At 36.5% G+C, this 21060-nt stretch overlaps 1 protein-coding gene and 1 pseudogene across 2 annotated transcripts; both read right to left on the bottom strand.

Moving 5' to 3' along the window:
• Positions 1–27: 27 nt before the first annotated feature.
• Positions 28–17520, bottom strand: SLC33A1 (solute carrier family 33 member 1). 2 transcript variants are annotated; one of them, XM_012774358.2, is made up of 6 exons: positions 16238–17514; positions 8884–9074; positions 5244–5428; positions 4854–4971; positions 3054–3269; positions 28–1132 (listed from the first exon to the last, which is right to left on the bottom strand). In XM_012774358.2, the coding sequence occupies exons 1-6, from the start codon at positions 17010–17012 to the stop codon at positions 965–967; spliced, it is 1653 nt and encodes a 550-aa protein (XP_012629812.1). In that variant the 5' UTR covers positions 17013–17514; the 3' UTR covers positions 28–964. The 2 variants fall into 2 exon arrangements, with proteins under 2 accessions (XP_012629812.1, XP_075860587.1); XM_076004472.1 differs by lacking the exons at positions 4854–4971; positions 8884–9074 and having other exon boundaries at positions 16238–17520.
• Positions 17521–19810: 2290 nt separating this feature from the next.
• Positions 19811–20784, bottom strand: LOC105876676 (large ribosomal subunit protein mL50 pseudogene; annotated as a pseudogene).
• Positions 20785–21060: the final 276 nt, after the last annotated feature.

Raw genomic sequence — 21060 nt, 5'->3', positions numbered from 1 at the left:
TTTCTCTTGTTAATTAAAAAAAACTGCTTGAAGAATAACATTTAATTTTTATTTTAAAACTTTGCTGTGAACATACATATAACACTAAATTTGATCCCCTCATTAGCTGTCTGTGTGCCAGGAAGCACTTGTGACAAAAAACATACATAAAATTTAGGGTAAAAGTTAACAAGGAATCAAAATATCTTCCAAAAAGAGGGGGTGGGGTGGGGGCAGGGGGAATCAATAAATTAAAAAAACCATAGCTTTCATTTTATAAAAAATAATTTGAATAATCTTCTTATAAATCTCTAATGCTTACAAAAGCAGGAAATACATTTAAAATAGTCTTTTAAACACAGATTCATTTGTACAATGTGGTTATGATCAGAAAAATAACTAAAATGACATTTCAGTAGTCTATATTCTCTTCTCAGCAAATTCCACATAAAATTTAACCAATTTACAATTCAAAATAAGATTTTAACTGCCAACAAGGTCAGACTAGATATAGTTAGTACCTGACTATCAAGCTCTTTTCCATTTAATATATTGTACCCCAAATTTAAACACAGCTCAATGATAGGTACTGGTAACAATACTTATGGGCATGGTTACCACCCATGACTACTACACTGCAGCTTAAAACATGCTTTGGTCAGTAAATTAAAAAGAAATAAATCAAATAACAAGGCCAAAAAATTTGTTTTAGAACTAATAAAATAGATACAAATCAAATAATAAAGCCAAAAAAGTTGTTTTAGAACTGATTTCCTGACTTAAGTAAACTTTAAATACATTGACACGGCAAGGAAAAGCAAGATCAAATATACAGAGAGGTCTCTATCTTTCAACCATTTGGCATTTCATATTAATAATTTCCTTGTTTAAAATAATATTTTATACCCTATACACTGATTTTCGTAGCTCTCTGAATTAAAACTAAACTACAATTACCTTTCTAGAATGTCCAGTAGTATATGCATTAATTACTCCTTTTGCACTTCCATGAAGATGGTTCTTCATCCTGTAACTTTTTAAATTTTGGACCAAGAAAGAACCACCAACCAAATCCAATAAAAACACAAATAACTGACTCCACATAATAACCATCCAGTGCTGTAACACATGAGCCACCAAGTTTTTTGCAAAGCTGTAAAAAGAAAATTATAATATCCTACAATTACAAAATGAAAATATCCAGCAATTACCATGTTTCTACTTTATAATTTAAAGGATTAATCAAAATATATTTTCTTAGTCTTTTAAACACAGATTCATTTGTACAATGTGGTTATGATCAGAAAAATAACTAAAATGACATTTCACTAGTCTACATTCTGTTCTCAACAAATTCCACATAAAATTTAACCAATTTACAATTCAAAATAAGATTTTAACTGCCAACAAGGTCAGACTAGTTATAGTTAGTACCTGACTATCGAGCTCTTTTCCATTTAATATATTGTACCCCAAATTTAAACACAGCTCAATGACAGGTACTGTTAACAATACTTGTGGGCATAGATACCCACATAACATTTCAATATTTCAATTAATTCAAATGGCAAAATATGTTAATCTCTCTAATGCCACTAACAAGATTAAAAATTTTTAGCTCTTGCTGTAAACAAGATGCAGCTCTTCATATTTGAAAATGTGAAGAAATTTAGAATGAATATACTCTAGAAAAGAATAATATTACTTTGAAATAATAAACTATTCACCATTCAGTTTTAGCTATAATTGTTGTATGAATAGCCAATGGAAGTTCCCCTTTTCCAACATTAAAAAACTTAGCTATTAATTATGCATTTATCTAGTGCCTACTGTGTAGGACAGTGATTCCTCAAGGTGGGGGAGAGATTGCCTTTCCATTGCTGAGAAGCACCTTTAAAGTGAGCTAGTCATGGCCAGGCGTGATGGCTCACGCCTGTAATCCTAGCACTCTGGGAGGCCGAGGCAGGCAGATTGCTAGAGGTCATGAGTTCAAAACCAGCCTAAGCAAGAGCGAGACCCGTCTCTACTATAAATAGAAAGAAATTAATTGGCCAACTAATATACATAGAAAAAATCAGCCAGGCATGGTGGTGCATGCTTGTAGTCCCAGCTACTCGGGAGGCTGAGGCAGAAGGATTGCTTGAGCCCAGCAGTTTGAGGTTGCTGTGAGCTAGGCTGACGCCATGGCACTCACTCTAGCCTGGGCAAAAAAGCAAAACTCTGTCTCAAAAAAAAAATAAATAAATAAAGTGAGCTAGTCTTGCTGATTTGAATGTGTTATCACCCCCAGTTATGATAGGAAAGAAAAAATATAAGTATATTTATACACTAGAAACTATGGACAGTTATGATATTAAGAAAAGCTATAGTATTTCTAGAGGCAAAATAAGGAAGTTAGGCCGTGCCCCATGGCTCACGCCTGTAATCCTACCACTCTGGGAGGCCGAGGTGAGCTGATTGCTCAAGGTCAGGAGTTCCAATAAGGAAGTTAAGACCCTTTCCAGTTTTTGTTTTTATTTTATTTTATTTTTATTTATTTATTTTTTTTTGAGACAGAGTCTCACTTTGTTGCCCAGGCTAGAGTGAGTGCCGTGGCGTCAGCCTAGCTCACAGCAACCTCAAACTCCTGGGCTCAAGCGATCCTCCTGCCTCAGCCTCCCAAGTAGCTGGGACTACAGGCATGTGCCACCATGCCCGGCTAATTTTTTGTATATATATTTTTAGTTGGTCAATTAATTTCTTTCTATTTTTAGTAGAGACGGGGTCTCGCTCAGGCTGGTTTCGAACTCCTGACCTCAAGCAATCCGCCCGCCTCGGCCTCCCAGAGTGCTAGGATTACAGGCGTGAGCCACCGCGCCCGGCCTTGTTTTTATTTTATTTTAAAAGACAAGGTCTCCTGTCACCCAAGCTGAAGTGCAGTGGCACAATCATAGCTCACTGCAGCCTTGAACCCCTGGGCTCAAGTGATCCTCCTGCCACAGCCCAAATGGCTGTGATTATAGGCATGAGCCATCAAGCCTGGTTCTAATATCTTAATATTAGCATAATGTTATCTAAAATTAAAACATACTTACCTCAACAGAATCAGGTGTTCGACAATTCTGGTTTGATGCTCCTACACACTCTTTCACTGTGAGGGGATCCACCAGCCAAAGAGCTACTGTAGAAGGCCAGTTTCCCCCTAGGTTGGACACAGTATTTAAAAGGGTCATGTATGTTCCTCCAATAAGTGGATCACTAACTTTTGCATTGAAAGCCATTATAGAAACATACATACTGTACAACGTAACCTACAGGGAAAACGTAAAACATCGTTAGTATCATATACTGTATACATATGTATATACCTATTATACATTTAAACACCCAAAATATTCAAAGAAATATGAATATAAAATTATATTTTTCTCCTATATATACACAAGAAAAATAATAGTCCAAAATTTATGTGACAAACTGAAGAGAAATGCTTAAGAGGAAAAAATTAACTCTTTATTTAGGAAAATGCATACAAACCATGTTTCCAAAACAGTATTCCTTTGAATATTGTTCCATGGGGTGTTCATACAAAGAAGAGTTACAAAGTCAATTAAGACTGAGAGATGTTAGATCATACAAAATTTAAAAGGTTCTTTTCACTGCAGGCCTTCTGAAAATATTTAGGATATAAACTCCATGAGGGCACGGATTTTGGTATGATTTATTCAGTTATATTTCAGTACTCAGAATGGTTTCTGGCAAGGAATAGGTGTTCACTTAATATTTGTTGAAGGAATGATTAGATGCTACTTATAGAGGAGTTATGTTATGCATTATTTCTCAAATTTACTTAGCCTTGTACCCTTTTTTCCCAAAAAGCATCTGGTTGTCTGAATTTCACTGACTATACTTTAGCAAATTCTCAAATAAAATCCAAAGCCAAACAAGTAATTTTTGGACTATAACATCATACAGACAGACAGTAAAGCACTGAATAAGCTAAAGCACTTCTTTTAACTTCAGTTATGTGCCTAGTATTAACCAAACATGTGCAAAACAGAAAAAAATTTGACAGCCTGGCCTCAATGATTTTATAAACATACAGTTTAGTCAGACATGATCCATTATGGAATTCTCTGAGGTTACCAGGAAGTCATATTTTCAGGTTTCAGTTAAAAACTAAGTAAAAGTTAGTAAATATAACTTTCAAAGGGTTTAGAGTATGTTGGACAAAAAAATCCAAAGTGACTCTGAAAGGTGCATTAGCAAAAACTGTCAAGTTTCAAAGGTTACTGCTGGGTCACTGCCATTTACTTGAGTCACTTGCTGTGAGAACAAAAAACCTCATTCTCCAAGAGCAGCTTATGTGAGGCTAGAGTAAAGAAGGAATTACTTTTTCTAGAGATTATAAATATATTTAACAAAGAAAGAAATAGCAGCTTACCACACAGCTTTCAAAATCAGAGTACATCATAATCTTAATATGGAAGTTAAGCCAGAAACCTGGGACCTCTAATCCAGTAGCCATCATTATTTCTCAGTACTTTCAGAAAGAAGAAACAAAGAACCCAAATCTAGGAATAAACTGAGGGATGCTTAGCAAGAGTAGAAATAGGTGGGTTTGGAATCAATTCTGAAATGTAACGAATAATTATTGAATGAATTTTAAAAAATGAACAAATGAGTAAGGAGCTCTCCTTTTCAGAGAAAGAGAACAGAACTCATTAAATCAAAAACCATAAGATTTAAAGTTCACCATCAAATAATTTCTTCATTGTCAGATTCATGCTTACATCTTAAAATATATTAACATTATTTTAAGGTAACTATAGAAAATTTTCCTTTTTATTTTACACAAAATAGTTTACTTCCTAAGAAAACCACAGCAAGCTTACCTGATGTAATGCATAACTCAGCAGCACTAAGATATAGTAATATATAGGGAATCCCCCTTGATGTTCTACTTTAGGAGTCCACCAAACAAGTAGGGCATATTCTAATCCAAGCAATAACCTGTAGGAAAAGAAAGGAACATTAAGTTGACTTCCCTTTTAGGTTAAGCAACAACAAAAACAGAAATCTGTATACCCACCATATGAAAGAAACCTGTATCTAAAGCCTGTTACGAGGTTAAAAAGATATAAAAGTACATACAAATGACATTGAAATTAAAGCTGCTTTTCAAGACTTTTTTCATATATACTCTATACTCAGATATTAGTGATACTGATGAATGTTCCTCATTTTAACCTTTCTTACTTAGTAAGGTTTTATTTCATTTTTACCTGTAGGGCATGGCTTTGTAAAATATGTTTAGTGGCTGGGGACCTGCAGTGTATTTGCTGATAATCAGAGGCAATATTATCTGCAAAGGAACCATTGGAACTGCCAATAAGGCTAAATGTTCTTTGGGTACTCCCTCTTCTACCAATTTCAGTCCTGTTACTGCATCTGCTGCTGAAAAACCAATCTGCAATATAAAAACAAAAAAGTATTTTAATTTGTGACTTATGAAATATTTTCCTTCAGGCATATGTAAGTTCCTCAAAAGCCTCAATTTCATTACTGACCCATGACAGTTACAAGTATCATACTATTATAGCTGGTATAACAATCAAGTTATAGAAGACCCACATTGCCCTATGGTGTACTAACAATATTTAGTGAAAACAACTGAAAAATTCAGTACTTGTAGGAAATGTAGATGGCTCTAAGTACAACTAAATTTCCACTTCAAAAGAGTCCAATCTGTTATAATAAACAGTGTCAAAAATCCAAACTTACTGATTTGTATGATTTAAGTTTAAAAGATCTTAAATCTTCAATTAACCCTAAATATAGTAAGTATGGTTAAAATGAAGCATCCTTGCCACGCATATGTACAAATTACTCTCAAATATTTCAGAAGAAATATATAATAGAGATATATATAGAAAGAACAAACATACAGAATAAAGAAAGTAGAGCTAAATGTTAACAATTAGAGAATCTGGACAAAGGACACAAAGGACATAGTTCTTTCTAGTAATAAATCTATAAAATGTGTGAAACTGTATCACAAAATTTTTTAAAAGAAATGATAAATAGTACATACTTTAACTTCTCGGAATGTAGCCAAAGAGCAAATTTCACCACAAAAAATTAAAGGTCAAATATATTTCACTTAAGTCCAGAAAAGAATTTCACTTACATTTTATCAATTCTTTTTGTAAAAATGAGATACATAAATTGACTTCATAATTTACTGTCTTAAAAGTTACACAGTAGGAGATATTTGTAATATGTATATATAAGAAAACAATCCAGAATGTATGAAAAACAAAAGTTTTACAAATTTAAAGAAAAGGGAAACTCTGGATATTCAAATGGCCAATAAACATATGAAATGATGCTGAATTTCTTTCATCTTCAGGAAAATTCAAATTATAACCATAATAAGGTGCCATTACACACCCATCAGAAAGGCTGAAATTAAAATGACAATATATGTGTGTTTTCAAGGATGTGAAGTAATTAGAACCCTACTACTGCTTGTGGTAGGGAAAACTGGAAAACGACCACTTTGGAAAACTGTTTAGCAGAAATGCTACTATTCAATAATAACTCTAAACAATCTGTGGCTAGAATGGATAAATTATGGTATATTTGTAAAATGGAATATTATACATCAATGAAATAAACTGCTTGCTATAGATAATAACATGGGTAAATCACACACATATAATGTTGAGTGAAAAGAGTACATGCATCAAACATAAGAGTACATATTATAGGCCAGGCACAGTGGCTCGCGCCTATAATCCCAACACTTTGGGGAGCTGAGGTGGGAGGGCCACTTGAGGCCTGGTGTTTGGGCAACAAAGCAATGTCTTGTCTCTACAAAAAAATGAAAATTTAGCCAGGTATGGTGTGCTTCTGTAGTCCCAACGACTCCAGGAGGCTGAGGTAGGAAGATTGCTTGAACCCATAAATTAGAGGTTACAGTGAGCTATGACCATGCCACTGCATTTCAGTCTGGATGACAGAGTGAGATATTGCCTCTAAAATATATATATATACATATATATACATATATTGGCTGGGCGGCAGTGGCTCATGCCTGTAATCCTAGCACTCTGGGAGGACAAGGTGGGCAGATTGTTTGAGCTCAGGAGTTCAAGACCAGCCTGAGCAAGAGCAAGACCCTCATGTCTACTAAAAATATAGAAAGAAATTAGTTGGACAACTAAAAATACATAGAAAAAATTAGTAGGGCATGGTGGTGCATGCCTGTAGTCCCAGCTACTCAGGAGGTTGAGCCAGAAGGATTGCTTGAGCCCAGGAGTTTGAGATTGCTGCGAGCTAGGCTGATGCTACGGCACTCTAGCCCAGGCAACAGAGAAAGACTGTCTCAAAAAAAAAAAAAAAAAAAAAAATGGAAGGAAATACTCAGAACACCAAAGAAAGACTTATCACTTGTGCATCTTTATAATTAAAGAACATAAGCAAATTCAATATACAATAACAAAATGACTACATAGATTATGGCAAATTTACACACTATGACTATATTATTTAACTATTAAAAAGTATGCTTTCAAATATTATTTAATACTATAGAAATATGTTTGGGATAATAAGACAAAAACAAGATAAAAAATTATATACAGTATGATCCAATTCTACTTTTAAAGTATATGTGTAGGCCAGGCACAGTGGCTCACACCTGTAATCCTAGCACTCTGGAAGGCCAAGGCGGGCGGATCGCTTGAGGTCAGGAGTTCGACACCAGTCTGAGCAAGAGCAAGACCCTGTCTCTACTAAAAATAGAAAGAAATTAATTGGCCAACTAAAAATATATAGAAAAAATTAGCCTGGCATGGTGGCACATGCCTATAGTCCCAGCTACTTGAGAGGCTGAGGCAGAAGGATTGCTTGAGCCCAGGAGTTTGAGGTTGCTGTGAGTTAGGCTGACGCCTTGGCACTCTAGCCCGGGCAACAGAGACTCTGTCTCAAAAATAAATAAATAAAGTACATGTGTAAATAAATGAAGTATGTATATACACACATACATATATAGGAAAAAAGGAGGGCTTGAAGAAACATACCAAAAATTCCAATAATGTTTACTTCTAAATGATATAATTAGAAAATATTATGTTCCTTGAAACTTTCAACATTTTCTGAACTTTCCCTTCCTATTATTAAGAGGTGGAAAAGCTGATTATATAAAATGAAAACCATGAGGCTATTATATTTCCTCCAGAACTGTCAAAAGATAACTACAAACTGTTATGTAGATAGATTTAAATGTATAAAATGAAAATCCTATAAGATTCTAGATTTTAGGAATATTAACTCCAACACTAGCAATATCTCATTATAACAAAATATATTTACCTTTATTCTAGGATAACATTTTAAAAATGTTTTAGAACTATAAATTAAGACATCTTAATACAGAATAATATTCAACAGTAATCCCCATTTTTCTTATAGCATAATTTTCCTTTCAGTATTTAAAAAAATAATTCAATGGATTTTTAACGAGACTTCTAATACTCATATATATCTATGTAAACCACATTCTAAGAAAATAATTTTATTACCCCAACATTAAATATATACTCATTATAACAGTAGAGAGCTACTGGTTTTTCAAGGTATTCATTTCCATTCTAAGCATTAATACCATTAATTTAATAAAAGTTCATTTATTAGTAGTTCTTCAAATTGACACAATTCTTTTCAAGAATAAGCTTACTTTAAAATTATATTTGGTATCATCGTATCTTTTCAAATACATTAATGAACAGAAAACATTGTTTTCCATTGTTAAATTCTAATGTTAGTGGAAAGGAACCTATGGTAGGAAAAGGCATTGAAAGTATTACATGATATTGGGACTTATAACAAAATGGTAAATTTGATGTATAAATATCTTACCTTTGCAGTTAGAATCAGAAGGCAAAATGTCAGAACTGCTGGCATTTTTATAATTGCAAAAAGCAGCTTATAAGTATCTGTGATCCCTTGTGTTTCTTCTTTTACTACTGATATTTCTTTGTTTTCTTTTTTCAGAAGAGCAACTAAGGTTGTTGTTATTAAAAATATAGTTCCCCAGAAAAAAAGGAAATCTGAAATTAAGAATGTTTTAAATCTATAATTAACTTTTGAAATGACATAACTTCATTGATACTAAATAATTCTATATACAATAATTGTGAACTAAAATCTATTTTTTAAAAAAATCAATATTTAGAGGCCTGTTTATTATGTTTAAGGCACTGTACCAGGCACAGCAGATGAACAATCTTGACTTATTTTTTGTCCCAACAAAGCCTCCAGATACAATCTTGACTCTTAAACATACATAGATACAAAATACAGTGACACTTTCAATATGAAAAGGCATTGAAAGTATTACATGCTTTTTCATACTGACCCTTAACAAGGGGAAAAAAGGGGTTATAGACATTTAGTGTACAATTAAGTTGAATGAAACAAAAGCCTATCGTGTCATTTTATTCAAGGAAAGCGCTATGGGCGGGAGATGATTTTCATATTCCAGAAGATCTATAAGTTATACTTCTTACATACCCAAGGGCATTTCAGTTATTATGACAACTTAGACAACAGATGATTATTTACATCAGATTTTCCACTTTGTATTTTAAACTTTCTAATGTTTTTAATCTGTTTAAAGATAACTTTCTCTTTTCAATATTGTGATACAGAAGCAATTTGCTCATCCTTGTAGCTGCAGAATGGGGACACATGATGAGTACTGCCTGGGTTGTTTCAGTGAAAGATAACTGGTCCATTAACTATTACCTTGAACAAATTTAGTGGAAGGAGTGAATTGGTCTGGAAGATTCTGCTTAACAGCTAAAAATAACAGTAATAAGAAGCACCATTTACTGAGGGCATACTATGTGCCATAAATGTACTAAGCATTTTACATATATCATCTCTTTTACTAAAACAGCCCCATAGATAAGGTTATCACTAGCCCCAATTTATATTAATAGATTAAAAACTGAGGATTAGAGAATAAGTTGCCCATGATTACATTCTAAGTCAGTAGTAAAATGGTGATTTGATGCCTTATAAGTACAACTAATATCAAACTCTGTATCTCATTAACCACCCTGAGAACTACATTTTAGTTTGCCACTACAAAAACTTATTGGATAACCCTATCTCAGTTTCTTCATCTGTAAAATAAGAGGACTTCGTAAGAAAATCCTAAAGAAGCTTTCTAGCACTAGCATTCTAGAACTGTAGTCATTTTTAGATGTGTTTACTTTTTATTTTATTGCTTATGTAGCATAACTAACTGTTCAAGGATCCTAGTCCTCTTTTCAAAAACAACTGGAGCATTCTCCCATCAGTGTTGTTCCTTAGATTGAATCTTGCTCCTGCTGCTATGCTAGCTAAAGGTGATCACTACAGCTTGAACCTTATTTATGATGGAGGCATACAGCATTATTTGTCACCTTAGTACTTAAATGCTCCTTTCTTATATGTTATGTTGTTTGATTCTCATAGCAAACATGTTAGATAGGCAAAGCAGGTGTTATTACTATGCACAGATGAGGAAAAGAAATTAGAATACTGGCTGGGCGTGGTGGCTCACGTCTGTAATCCTAGCACTCTGGGAGGCCGAGGCAGGTGGATCATTTGAGCTCAGGATTTCAAGACCAGCCTGAGCAAGAGCGAGACCCTGTCTCTACTAAAAACAGAGAAAGAAATTAGCTGTACAACTAAAAATATATAGAAAAAATTAGCCGGGCATGGTGATGCATGCCCGTAGTCCCAGCTACTTAGGAGGCTGAGGCAGGAGGATCGCTTGAGCCCAGGAGTTTAAGGTTGCTGTGAGCTAAGCTGATGCCATAGCACTCTAGTTCAGGCAACAGAGTGAAACTCTGTCTAAAAAAAAAAAAGGAAATCAGAATACTTAAATCTTTGCCAAAGGTAAAACTCTTAAGAGGCAGAGACAGAACTTGGATCTCAGTCTCCTAAATAGTAGTCTTATACTTTTTCCATTATTTCACACTGCTTACATATTTTTTTTTAAAAAAATTAATATTGAATAATCTCCTAGAATTGCCTAGTCTCTAAAAGCCTAACCAAAAACTAAGGCTCTGCTATTCAAATTATGCAAATCAAAAAAGCTAAAAAGTTTTAAACACACATGGAAAATTTGATTCTGGGATAAATTCTTTTCTCTACCATGGGAAATTTCTAATTAATGTTAGATAATCTGAAGAGAAACATAAAATACATATGTAAAAGTCTATGATTAAACTTTATCAAAGTAACACCATAACATGATTTCTAGCACTTTGGAATCTGGTTCAAAAGGCATGAATAACATTTAACATTTTTCCCATAAGTGGGGCTAATGTCCTTATTTTTGCATTCTTAATTTCATCTGTAAAATGACATGAATAATAACATGTTTACAGATTTCATATATAATATCATTCTCATTGAGCAAGTTTTTGTTCATTTGGTTTAAATCAGTTGTATAAGCAGCTCTGAAAAAAAACTGTATTACTTCAGCAGAAGTAATACTGCCACCAGAAGCTGCCACCAGAATTTCCAATTGATGGTCTTTATATAGGTATTAAGTGAAGATTAATAGTTTTACAGTTACATACTACTATACTATACTATACTATGAGTTCCATTTCTTTAAGCAAAAAATATTTTTAATTACTTAGTATAGTCCCCCAATGTTAATGAACAAAATCTTCATCCAGAATTAAAATTCCTTAATACCAACACCAAAAGAAAGAGTAAGAATAGTTAAAACAGGTTTCAGTAATATTTTCAGATAAAATAATTTCTAATTTCTTTGTGCTTTGAAAAAACTAATGGTACCTATAAAAGAAGAAAGTAATGACAATGGGTCATTCATAGAGTCCCAATTCAAAGGCTTTTCATGTCTCACATGTACAGAAGAATTAAAGATGCCAACAGCTGAGAAAAGCTTAGTAACTTTCAGGAAATATATTAAGAAGTTTTATGAACACAATTATCATAAATACTGACTGTAAGACTATTGGCTATCATTTATTAACATTGCTTTGATGCTAGAGTCATTCATAGTCTGATATACCAACCACTATAAACACACATTATTACCAAAAATACCTAAATATTTCATATTTAACATTTCATTTTGGTTAATTTTGATTTACATATTTTATTTGCAAAAGCATTATGGTATATAAATGTATGATCAACATGTCAAAGCTGGGCCGGGCACAGTGGCTCATGCCTGTAATCCTAGCACTCTGGGAGGCCGAGGCAGGCGGATTACTCAAGGTCAGGAGGTGAAAACCAGCCTGAGCAAGAGCAAGACCCTATCTCTACTAAAAATAGAAAGAAATTAATTGGCCAACTAAAAATATATAGAAAAAATTAGCCAGGCATGGTGGTGCATGCCTGTCGTCCCAGCTACTTGGGAGGCTGATGCAGGATTGCTTGAGCTCAGGAGTTTGAGGTTGCTGTGAGCTAGGCTGACTCCACGGCACTCTGTCTCAGAAAAAAAAAAAAAAAAGTTTTTAAGATCTCCCTTCTGGGTTGTGGGCCTCTGGTTTTTAATATTTAATTCCCTGTGAATCTACTAGCCCCAGTATTTCTCCATTTATTACTAGGGCTCCCACATTTGAAATAAGTTCAAATTTATTCCATTTGTCTATATTGATATGTAAGACCCACCAGATTTAACAACTTGTTCTAGTCAAGACAAAAAGCGAGCTAAAGTCAAGGATTTCATATCATACACTTTGAATGATAGGGATTAACTTTTAAGGTAATGGATTAGGTTTTTTAAAAGATTTTAAAATAAGTTTTACTTTTAAATAGTCATGCAGTAAAACTTATTTTTTTTTGGTTTTCAGTTGTATGAATTTTAATACATGAATAAATTTCAAACCACCACCACCATAATTAAGATACAGAACAGTTTCATCACCCCCCAAAACTTTCTCTTGCTATCCATTTATATTCATCTACCTTCTCCTTACCTACCACTCCTAGCAACTACAGATCTGTTTTCCATCCATACAGTTTTGTATCATAGATGTATGTTTTAAGATGGGGCTGTTACCCAGGCTGGAATGCAGTAGCTCTTCACAGGCACCTGATCACAGTGCACTACGGCCTCAAACAATCCTCCTGCCTCAGCCTTCCCATGTAGATGGGACTACAGGCGTATGACACTGCGCCAGTTAAAGACATATTTTAAGTGATCCTAACAAGTGTTTTTTAAAATTAGGAAATAAAAAAGGAACTTCCACCTTCTCTTGGATACTCACAAGATCTGACAATCCTGGATCCTACTGTCACAGACAATTTATCGGAGTATCAACTGCTTGCCTGAGGAGCATCCTTGCCTTTGGAGGCATGGATTTCTCAGATTATCACTGTCCCCTCCAATTCCTACAGTTTTGAACCAACTCAGTTGACTTGTTTACAATATCCATCCACTCAATATATTCCATCTCCACTCAGCTATAACACTCAAAACAGCCTTAACTGGCAGGGCAAGGTGGCTCACGCCTGTAATCCTAGGACTTTAGGAGGCTGAGGCAGGCGGATCACTCAAGGTCAGGAGTTCGAAACCTGCCTGAGCATCTCTACTAAAAATAGAAAGAAATTAATTGGCCAACTAAAAATATATAGAAAAAATTAGCTAGGCATGGTGGCACATGCCTGTAGTCCCAGCTACTCGGGTGGCTGAGGCAGAAGGATTGCTTGAGCCTAGGAGTTTGAGGTTGCTGTGAGCTAGGCTGACACCACTGCACTCTAGCCCGGGAAAGAGTGAGACTCTGTCTCAAAAAAACAAAAACAAAAAAACCAACCAGTGTTAACTACAGAACATACATTAGAATTTTTTTAAAAAGGCCAGGCACGGTGGCTTAGGCCTGTAATCCTGTAGGTCTCTGGGAGGCCAAGGCAAGAGGATCACTTGAGGTCAAGAGTTGGAGACCAGCCTGAGCCAGAGTGAGAGCCGGTCTCTACTAAAAACAGAAAAATTAGCCAGGCATGGTGGCCTGAGCCCGTAGCCCCACCTACTCAGGAGGCTGAGGCAGGAGGATCAGTTGAGCCCAGGAGTTTGAGGTTGCTGTGAGCTAGGCTGATGCCATGGCACTCTAGCCCGGGCAACAAAGTGAGATTCTGTCTCAAAAAATATATATAAGAGAAAAAAAATCCTCCTTTTAATACTCTGATTTTCTAACCATCGCCTCAGTTTTTAGCTCCTCTTAATTACCTAAGCAACTGTATTTCTTTCATATGATTCTTTCTGCACTCTTTAAATTCCTCAGAACCACTGGTTATCCTATTATTAAGTTACAGAAATTACAAGGCTATAAATGGTATGTGCAGTCATAAAAATGAGAATGAAAACACAGGTACTCTTTAACTCTCAACTAAAATGTTTGAAACAAAAACAGCAGTCCACTACACATATAAAAAGTTAAATTATAAAGTCAGCTATTTTTAGAATGTCATGGACAACAAAATTCAAATTCCATACAACAGCTATTCAAAATAACAAGTCAGTCTAAACAAAAATCCAATGGCATAATTTTGATCCATTGGGGATCAGTTGTGGCTAAGGGACTACAGATAAAATTATAATAGCTCTTCCAGAATGATTTTAACCAATCACTTTTATATTATACTTGAGAGAAAGCTGTAATTTACCTAATTAGCAATTTAGTTTCCATAGCCTCTTATGTTTTGATTTCTCTAAGACTCTCATCTTAAGTAACACATCATCTCATTAATCCTCCTTGGTGATATGAACAGCAGTCCCAGGATAAAATGAAAAGCAGACACATAAAAAGCAACAAGCTCCCCATAGTATGCATTCACAAAGTATTTCTAGGCAGAGAGAATTATCCATAGAGCATGAGTGGAACCCCAGAACATTCAGAGACAAATCTGCCTAAGTACAAAGCGATTATCTTTCAACCAAGTACTATGATCATCATAGTACTATGATCATCATTTCATCAATAACAGTAACTCACTAGCAGTTTGAGGAGGTGGACATGCGGTTAGGCATGTGTGAGAATGTATAAGATTCCAGGACATGGGTAGTACAGTTGTGACAACCTATCATAACACCCACATACCCCTGACATTGGCCATACTGGGAATTTTCAAGCTAGTATGGAAGCTGAGAGGAAGTTTAGCTGCATAAATTTCAAAACAGAATCACCTAAATTCATCATCACTAACAAATGAAGAGTTCTATTTTATTTCTGATGATGTTATTACTAATACTGGTCATTTTACTTGTTTCCTAGTTAAGAAAGTTAAAAAAACAAACAAACATTTAAAAAGCCCTCAGGAACTTTGTGTATTTTACTCATGCAGAGAAAAGAGGAAATTCAGTAGAATTTATACCCATTTTCTTACACTATAAACTTTAAACTTGTTCCCATAGCAATTAAATATTACTAATTTGGTCCTAACCATTCTTTCAGCACCAGTTCCCAACCAGTTCCACAACGGCTACCTCAGGCACTTTGAATACTACAGGCAACATCCCATACCTTTCTGTACTTTCCTGCCTCAGTACATTTGCACTTCATGTTGTGCATTATGGTGCGCTATTTCTCCGCTTCATGGAACAAAGTACAATGTTATCTGCAGAGTGAAGCTGGACTCCCACAAGTAGTTAATGGCTGGCAACTCTGAGCTCCCCTAAAATGTTCATCTCCCTATTCCTTGGGGGTGGGACTCTGCCTTATTCATAGAAGGCCCTTAATATCTTGTCCCTTACCTGGCTAAATAATGTTTGAATATTTGAATAACCCTGTTCCACTCACCAGAAGGCTAGATGAGGATTCTTGGTACAAGAACAGGGGTAGAAATGGATCAGAGTTTGGAGCTAGAAATCTCAATCCAACAAGAGAAAAGGAAAACTGAAAACAAAAGAAAAATATGGCGCCAGACTTTTTAAAAATGTGCATTTATGTCTTAAGCAAGTGCCGATAGATTCCTAGACTCAGTTTTGTTATTTGATGGGTTGTCTCTCCCTGTTCACTGAAGAGCAATGATCAATTATGATTGCTCTAATGTCATTCATCCTGGTTTTAATACACTTCAAAGAAGCCCATTTTAACAAAACAGAAAACCTACCTTCAGTCATCTCCCATAAAATGATTTCCAGTAAATTAAATAATGAACTTCCCTCAAACGTCACACACTCTGTCAAAAGGATTCATAAACGTAAAACAAACCTAACAGCATAGTAGTTTAAATATACTACCTGAAAGAGTAACGATTCCCCTGGGTTGAGGCTGAAACCGCAAATATTTGTTACAAAAGTCGGCCGATTCAAGGGCCAAAAACAAAACATTGCCCAAAAAGTAGCCTGCTGTTTGGCCCACCGAATTGCAGGTAGAAGCATAACCCACGTTTTCCCGTGATAACATAGTTAACGCCCAACCATCCACAGCGATGTCCTGAGTGGCAGCCAGGAATTCAAACAAAAAGAATGTCATAGTGAGAGCAACCACATCAGGTGTTCTGCCATCGGTATTCCCGAGCAAAAGGTCCACTTGAGTGGATAAATATATCATGAAGAGTCCTAGTATATACTGTGTAGGGACAAGCCAAGATTTGCGACGACCAAAGTTCTTAAAGTAAACCGCATCAACCAACGGGGCCCAGAGCAATTTCAGACTGAAGGGCCAAAAGACAAAACTGAAGAAAGCTTGGTCTGTATAGCTAACATTTTTGCTTTGCAAAATGAATGGGATGCTTCCCGCCAAGCCCAAGGGAATGCCCTGAAGCACGTAAAGAAAGAGCAGTAGCAAAATACTGCTTAGTTCGGCTCGGAAGCTCCGTGGGGTTTTTGAGAAGTCACCAGTGCCGGTATCCCTCAGAAGAGCTTCTCTGTCCCCTTCCCCGCCCACAAAGTCCGGATGAGTGTCATCCCAGCTGCCCGGCGGCAGAGGACCGCTCTTCAAATCCAGAGAGTGGTTGAAAGTCCCTGGCCGCCGTTGCCGACTGTTGTCCTTATGGGAGACGGTGGGTGACATATCAGAGACAATGCAGAGCCCCGTCTGTGGGGGACCGGGGCTGAGCGTTTTGGCTTCCTCTAGTCCCAGGTCCAAGGCTGTCGCTCTGGACCAGGGTTTCGGTGGCTCAGGGAGGGAGGCAAGAAGGGCGATAAGGGCACTTCTTACTGCAGCCCAAAGTGCTGAAGCCTGGAGCCAGTCCTCTGGCTGGAGGCCCAGGCGATGCCTCGGTAGGTGCCCCTTGTAGCGGCGACAAGGAGCCTGCAGGAGCCCCCCGGGCAGCCGCGCTGGGCTCGAAGCTGGAGGAGGGGGCCGTGGTGCTGCGGTGGAAATCAGCTCCTTGAGAGACCGACCGGCCCACCTCCTCAACCACCTCCAGCTCTTGCCGCCACCAATGCGGCAGAGAGCACTTTCTTCACAGGACTCCAGAAGTACCGAATAACTTCCTGCCCCGCGCTTCAGGAAGTGGTCCCAGTCTCAAATAGATCCCTTCCCCGCCTCCATAGAAAGCCAATCAGGACAGGCTCCCGAGGCGGAGTTCGGAAACAACGCTTGCTGGGAACCTGCAATTCTGGCCGCCGGGGCCTTCGGGGAGGCTTAACAGCGGCGCACCGTGCGGCCGGGGCGGAGCGCTCCGCGAACTCTGGCTCTGTGAGCGCATGCGGCCGTCTGGAAAGCGTGGGCCTCTGTCATTGGGCGCGAGTGGCCACGTGACGGCGGGCGGCGCCAGGCTTGCGCAGGCGGTCGAGACTATTCAGTGCGGCTTGGGAAGCCCCAGTGGTTAGATTTTGGTGGTTGTGCTAGTGAAGAGCAAAGCGCATGCTCTAGACTAGGAATTGTGTGATCCTGGTGCTTTCGTGCGCCGGGCATAAACGGGAAGGATTGAGATTTACGACGTTTTTGTATCTTGGAGGCAAGGGCAAGGTCGCTTTGTGCTCCCTAAAATTAAGGCTGTTGAGGCATAATTTGATAAGGGTTTACTGAAAACCAGATGTAGTGATCAACAGAGTTGGGCTTGTTCCGGAGTCTGTCACAGGTGAAAGGTTTTAATAGGAAAGTTTAGAAGAAGGATGGGGATATCCTTATGTCAGAGTTGCCCTCTTTTCATTGGTGGGTATAAGACTGAAGTTACAATCATTGATTACAGATTACATCATCCACTTTAATGACGTATTTGTGCAATACAGTCTGTAGAACTTCGTGCAATCTTAAATTCATCATATTTAATATCTTCAGGTTGTACATTGATCAGTACATCAACAGTTTGAGGAACTTAAGATTCTTTACTTAGAGACAGAATGTTACCATCTGGTAACAAAATCTCCCCAAGGCAGATAAATCTGGAAGCGTACTTAATGTCAAATGTGACCCGAGGGTTAAGAAAGGGTAGAAAAAGGCCTGGCTAACTGGAGAAGTGCGTACTTTATAGTGCCTACATATTTATGGAGGAATGAAATTGCTCAAGAGGTGATAAGTTTCTCTGCAGTCCTTTTTTTGAATGTGGTGGAAGAAGCTAGGGGAACTTGGTAACCAACTCTAGTTACATTGGCTGGTTGGATAAATTCTAAGACTCATTACATCTCTCTAGTTTTGTGCTTACTATAAAAGGTCTTGTGAGCCACCTCTCAGCTGTCATCATCGTTGATGCATTTTAAGTGGCTCTCCTTTCTTAGGGTTCTTGGCAAAGTATTGCAAATTCTTGGAGCTGGAAATGCTGAGAAATCAGATACAATATTAAAGTGCTGCCCAAGAGACAGGATTTGCAAGAATTTTACTGAATCTGAGATTGTGTAGTAGTTTTCAAACATCACGGCTAACATGTTATAGCAGTAATGTTAACCTATTTTTCCTCCATTTTAAAAAATGCTTTAAAATTTGCCTTAATGATTGTTATTCTATAGGGTGCTCTTACATTTATACTTCCTTCTACAGCTGATTACTCATTTCCTCCACAGGAATTTGAGTCTGATTAATTTTTTTGAATAGAAAATGGCAACTGTAAAGTCCTCTAACTTTTGTTAAAGAGCATAGCTTACAGGAAATAACAGTGTCATTTAAATAAGACCAATCAGGATGCAACCAAAAGACCCATGAGTGTCGGTTAACTTGTTCTGGATTCAAACCCTGCTCTACCAGCAGTTGTGCCTTTGACAAATTACTTAACCGAAGCCCCAATTTTGATAAATATAAAATAGAGTTCATAACATTTATTTCAGAGAGTTGGAAAGTTAAAGGAAGTAACATATAAAGCCATATTTAGTTAGTGTATTTCCCCCCAATAATGAAAATAATGAGTTTGTATTTCTTCTGTTTGATTTTTTTTTTTTTTAAAAAAAGATAGACTTACAGGAAATTGCAAATATAGTAATGTACCCGTCACCCAGCTTTCCTCAATGGTAACATCTTATATAACTGTAGTACAATATCAAAACCAGGAAATTGACATCTATAAAGTATTATTGACTACAGGCCTTACTCAGATTTCACAATTTTTTACATGCACTGGTTTTGTGTGCATGTGTGTTACCCTTTTATAGTGTTATCCCTTTATAATACTACACTTTTATAGATGAACCAACTCCTCTTCCTCTTCCTTATTCTCTGGCAATCACTAATCTGTTCTTCAGGGCTACACTTATGTTATTTCAAAAATGTTGTATAAATGGAATCATATAGTATGTAAGTAACCTTTGGGATCAGTTTTTTTCACCCAGACTAATGTCCTTGAGATCCATTTAAGATGTTAATATATCAATATCAATAGATGTCAATTGTTTGTTCCTTTTTTTTTTAATAAATCTACTTTAATTCTAAAAGAAATTAATCCAGAATGGACAGTAATAAACAATACAGATGTTTATGTTTCTCTTATAAATACTTAATCTAATACAAGTTTCTTTAATTGTATATGTGCTAGATATAATAATTCTATCTTGGATTTTAGAGTCCTAACAGAATTAAAACATTTTCATGCAACTATTACTTTATGCCAATGAAGGGTCTAAACTTGTAATGTCCTTCTGTATTAAGATCAAGTTAATTTCAGTGTTTTCTCAAGAAGAAATTTTTCATAAATTATTAATGACTCGATTCCATTTAAAAAAATGGCTTTGGCAAATGTGAAGATAAAAAATCCTGTTATTTCTTTGTTGATTCATGATATGAGACAAAAAAAGAGATGATGTATTCTTCTACAGAAAAAGTGGTTTAGAGAATAGTTCAAAATGGCATTTTATATACTAAGAGGTCTAATAAGCAACCCCCTTCCTCAAGGGGAAAATGATTTCAATGTGCTCCCCTTCTGCTCAATAACTCCAAGTGATTTTCAAATTAGGAGGCAGATTACTGGCATTAAGTTCATCAAATTTAGATCTATCTTGAACAGGGACATTATAGAAATCAAGAACATCTCTGACCCTGCACATCTGGTGAAGCCTGGAGTTAGGGACTGCATGGCCCAAGTCATCAGCTAAATGTGCTAAGAGATTGAACTTCAGACGACCATCTTCCAGGGAGATATCCTGCCAATTACTAGGCAGAGTTGAACCAAAAACTTCTTTAACATAAGATTCCAAACGACTCTGGAGATCTTCAGGTGCTATGTATGTTCGGCTTCGTAAGGGTGGACACACCAGGATAGGTTCCTTTTTTACCTTTTCTACTGTCTCAGCTACCACTGGCTCTTTCTCCTTTCTGGATCGAGACCAAAATTCTCTGCGTGGCGCCCCTGAGACTATCCACAAGAAGCCTCTTCTGGTAATGCGGGACACAGGCAGCGCCGGCATTTTCGATGGAAGCCACCGGCCTGTGCTCTGTTTGTTCCTTTTTATTGCAGAGTAGTATTACATTGTATGAAGGTCACGTCGGTGTTTTAGATAAGGACTTTCTTTTCCCAAATACTGATTTCTCCTTACATAAAATAGTGATTCCCATTTAGTTGTTAAATTATCTTCCTATCAAATGATAAATCTCTGGATCCATGTAGGAAATATTTACAAGCAATAGGAAAATTTACTGGAGCCAAATGTTCTTAAAATATCGTTTCCTGTTAACCCAATTCAATGTGTAT

The sequence above is a fragment of the Microcebus murinus genome, chromosome 1 (assembly GCF_040939455.1).
Source record: "Microcebus murinus isolate Inina chromosome 1, M.murinus_Inina_mat1.0, whole genome shotgun sequence".
NCBI lineage: Eukaryota > Metazoa > Chordata > Mammalia > Primates > Cheirogaleidae > Microcebus > Microcebus murinus.
The sequence above is the reverse complement of the archived record's forward strand: the minus strand, read 5'-3'. Positions and strand labels throughout refer to the sequence as shown.

Bases quoted from the DNA above. Each gene is read 5' to 3' on its own strand.
- SLC33A1 (XM_012774358.2), bottom strand. From the start codon at position 17,012: ATGTCACCCACCGTCTCCCATAAGGACAACAGTCGGCAACGGCGGCCA. The intron at 5,429-8,883 runs GTAAGATATTTA...TTTATATTGCAG, and splicing joins TTCTGATTCTAACTGCAAAG to ATTGGTTTTTCAGCAGCAGA. The intron at 4,972-5,243 runs GTAAAAATGAAA...CTTTTCCTACAG, and splicing joins TACAAAGCCATGCCCTACAG to GTTATTGCTTGGATTAGAAT.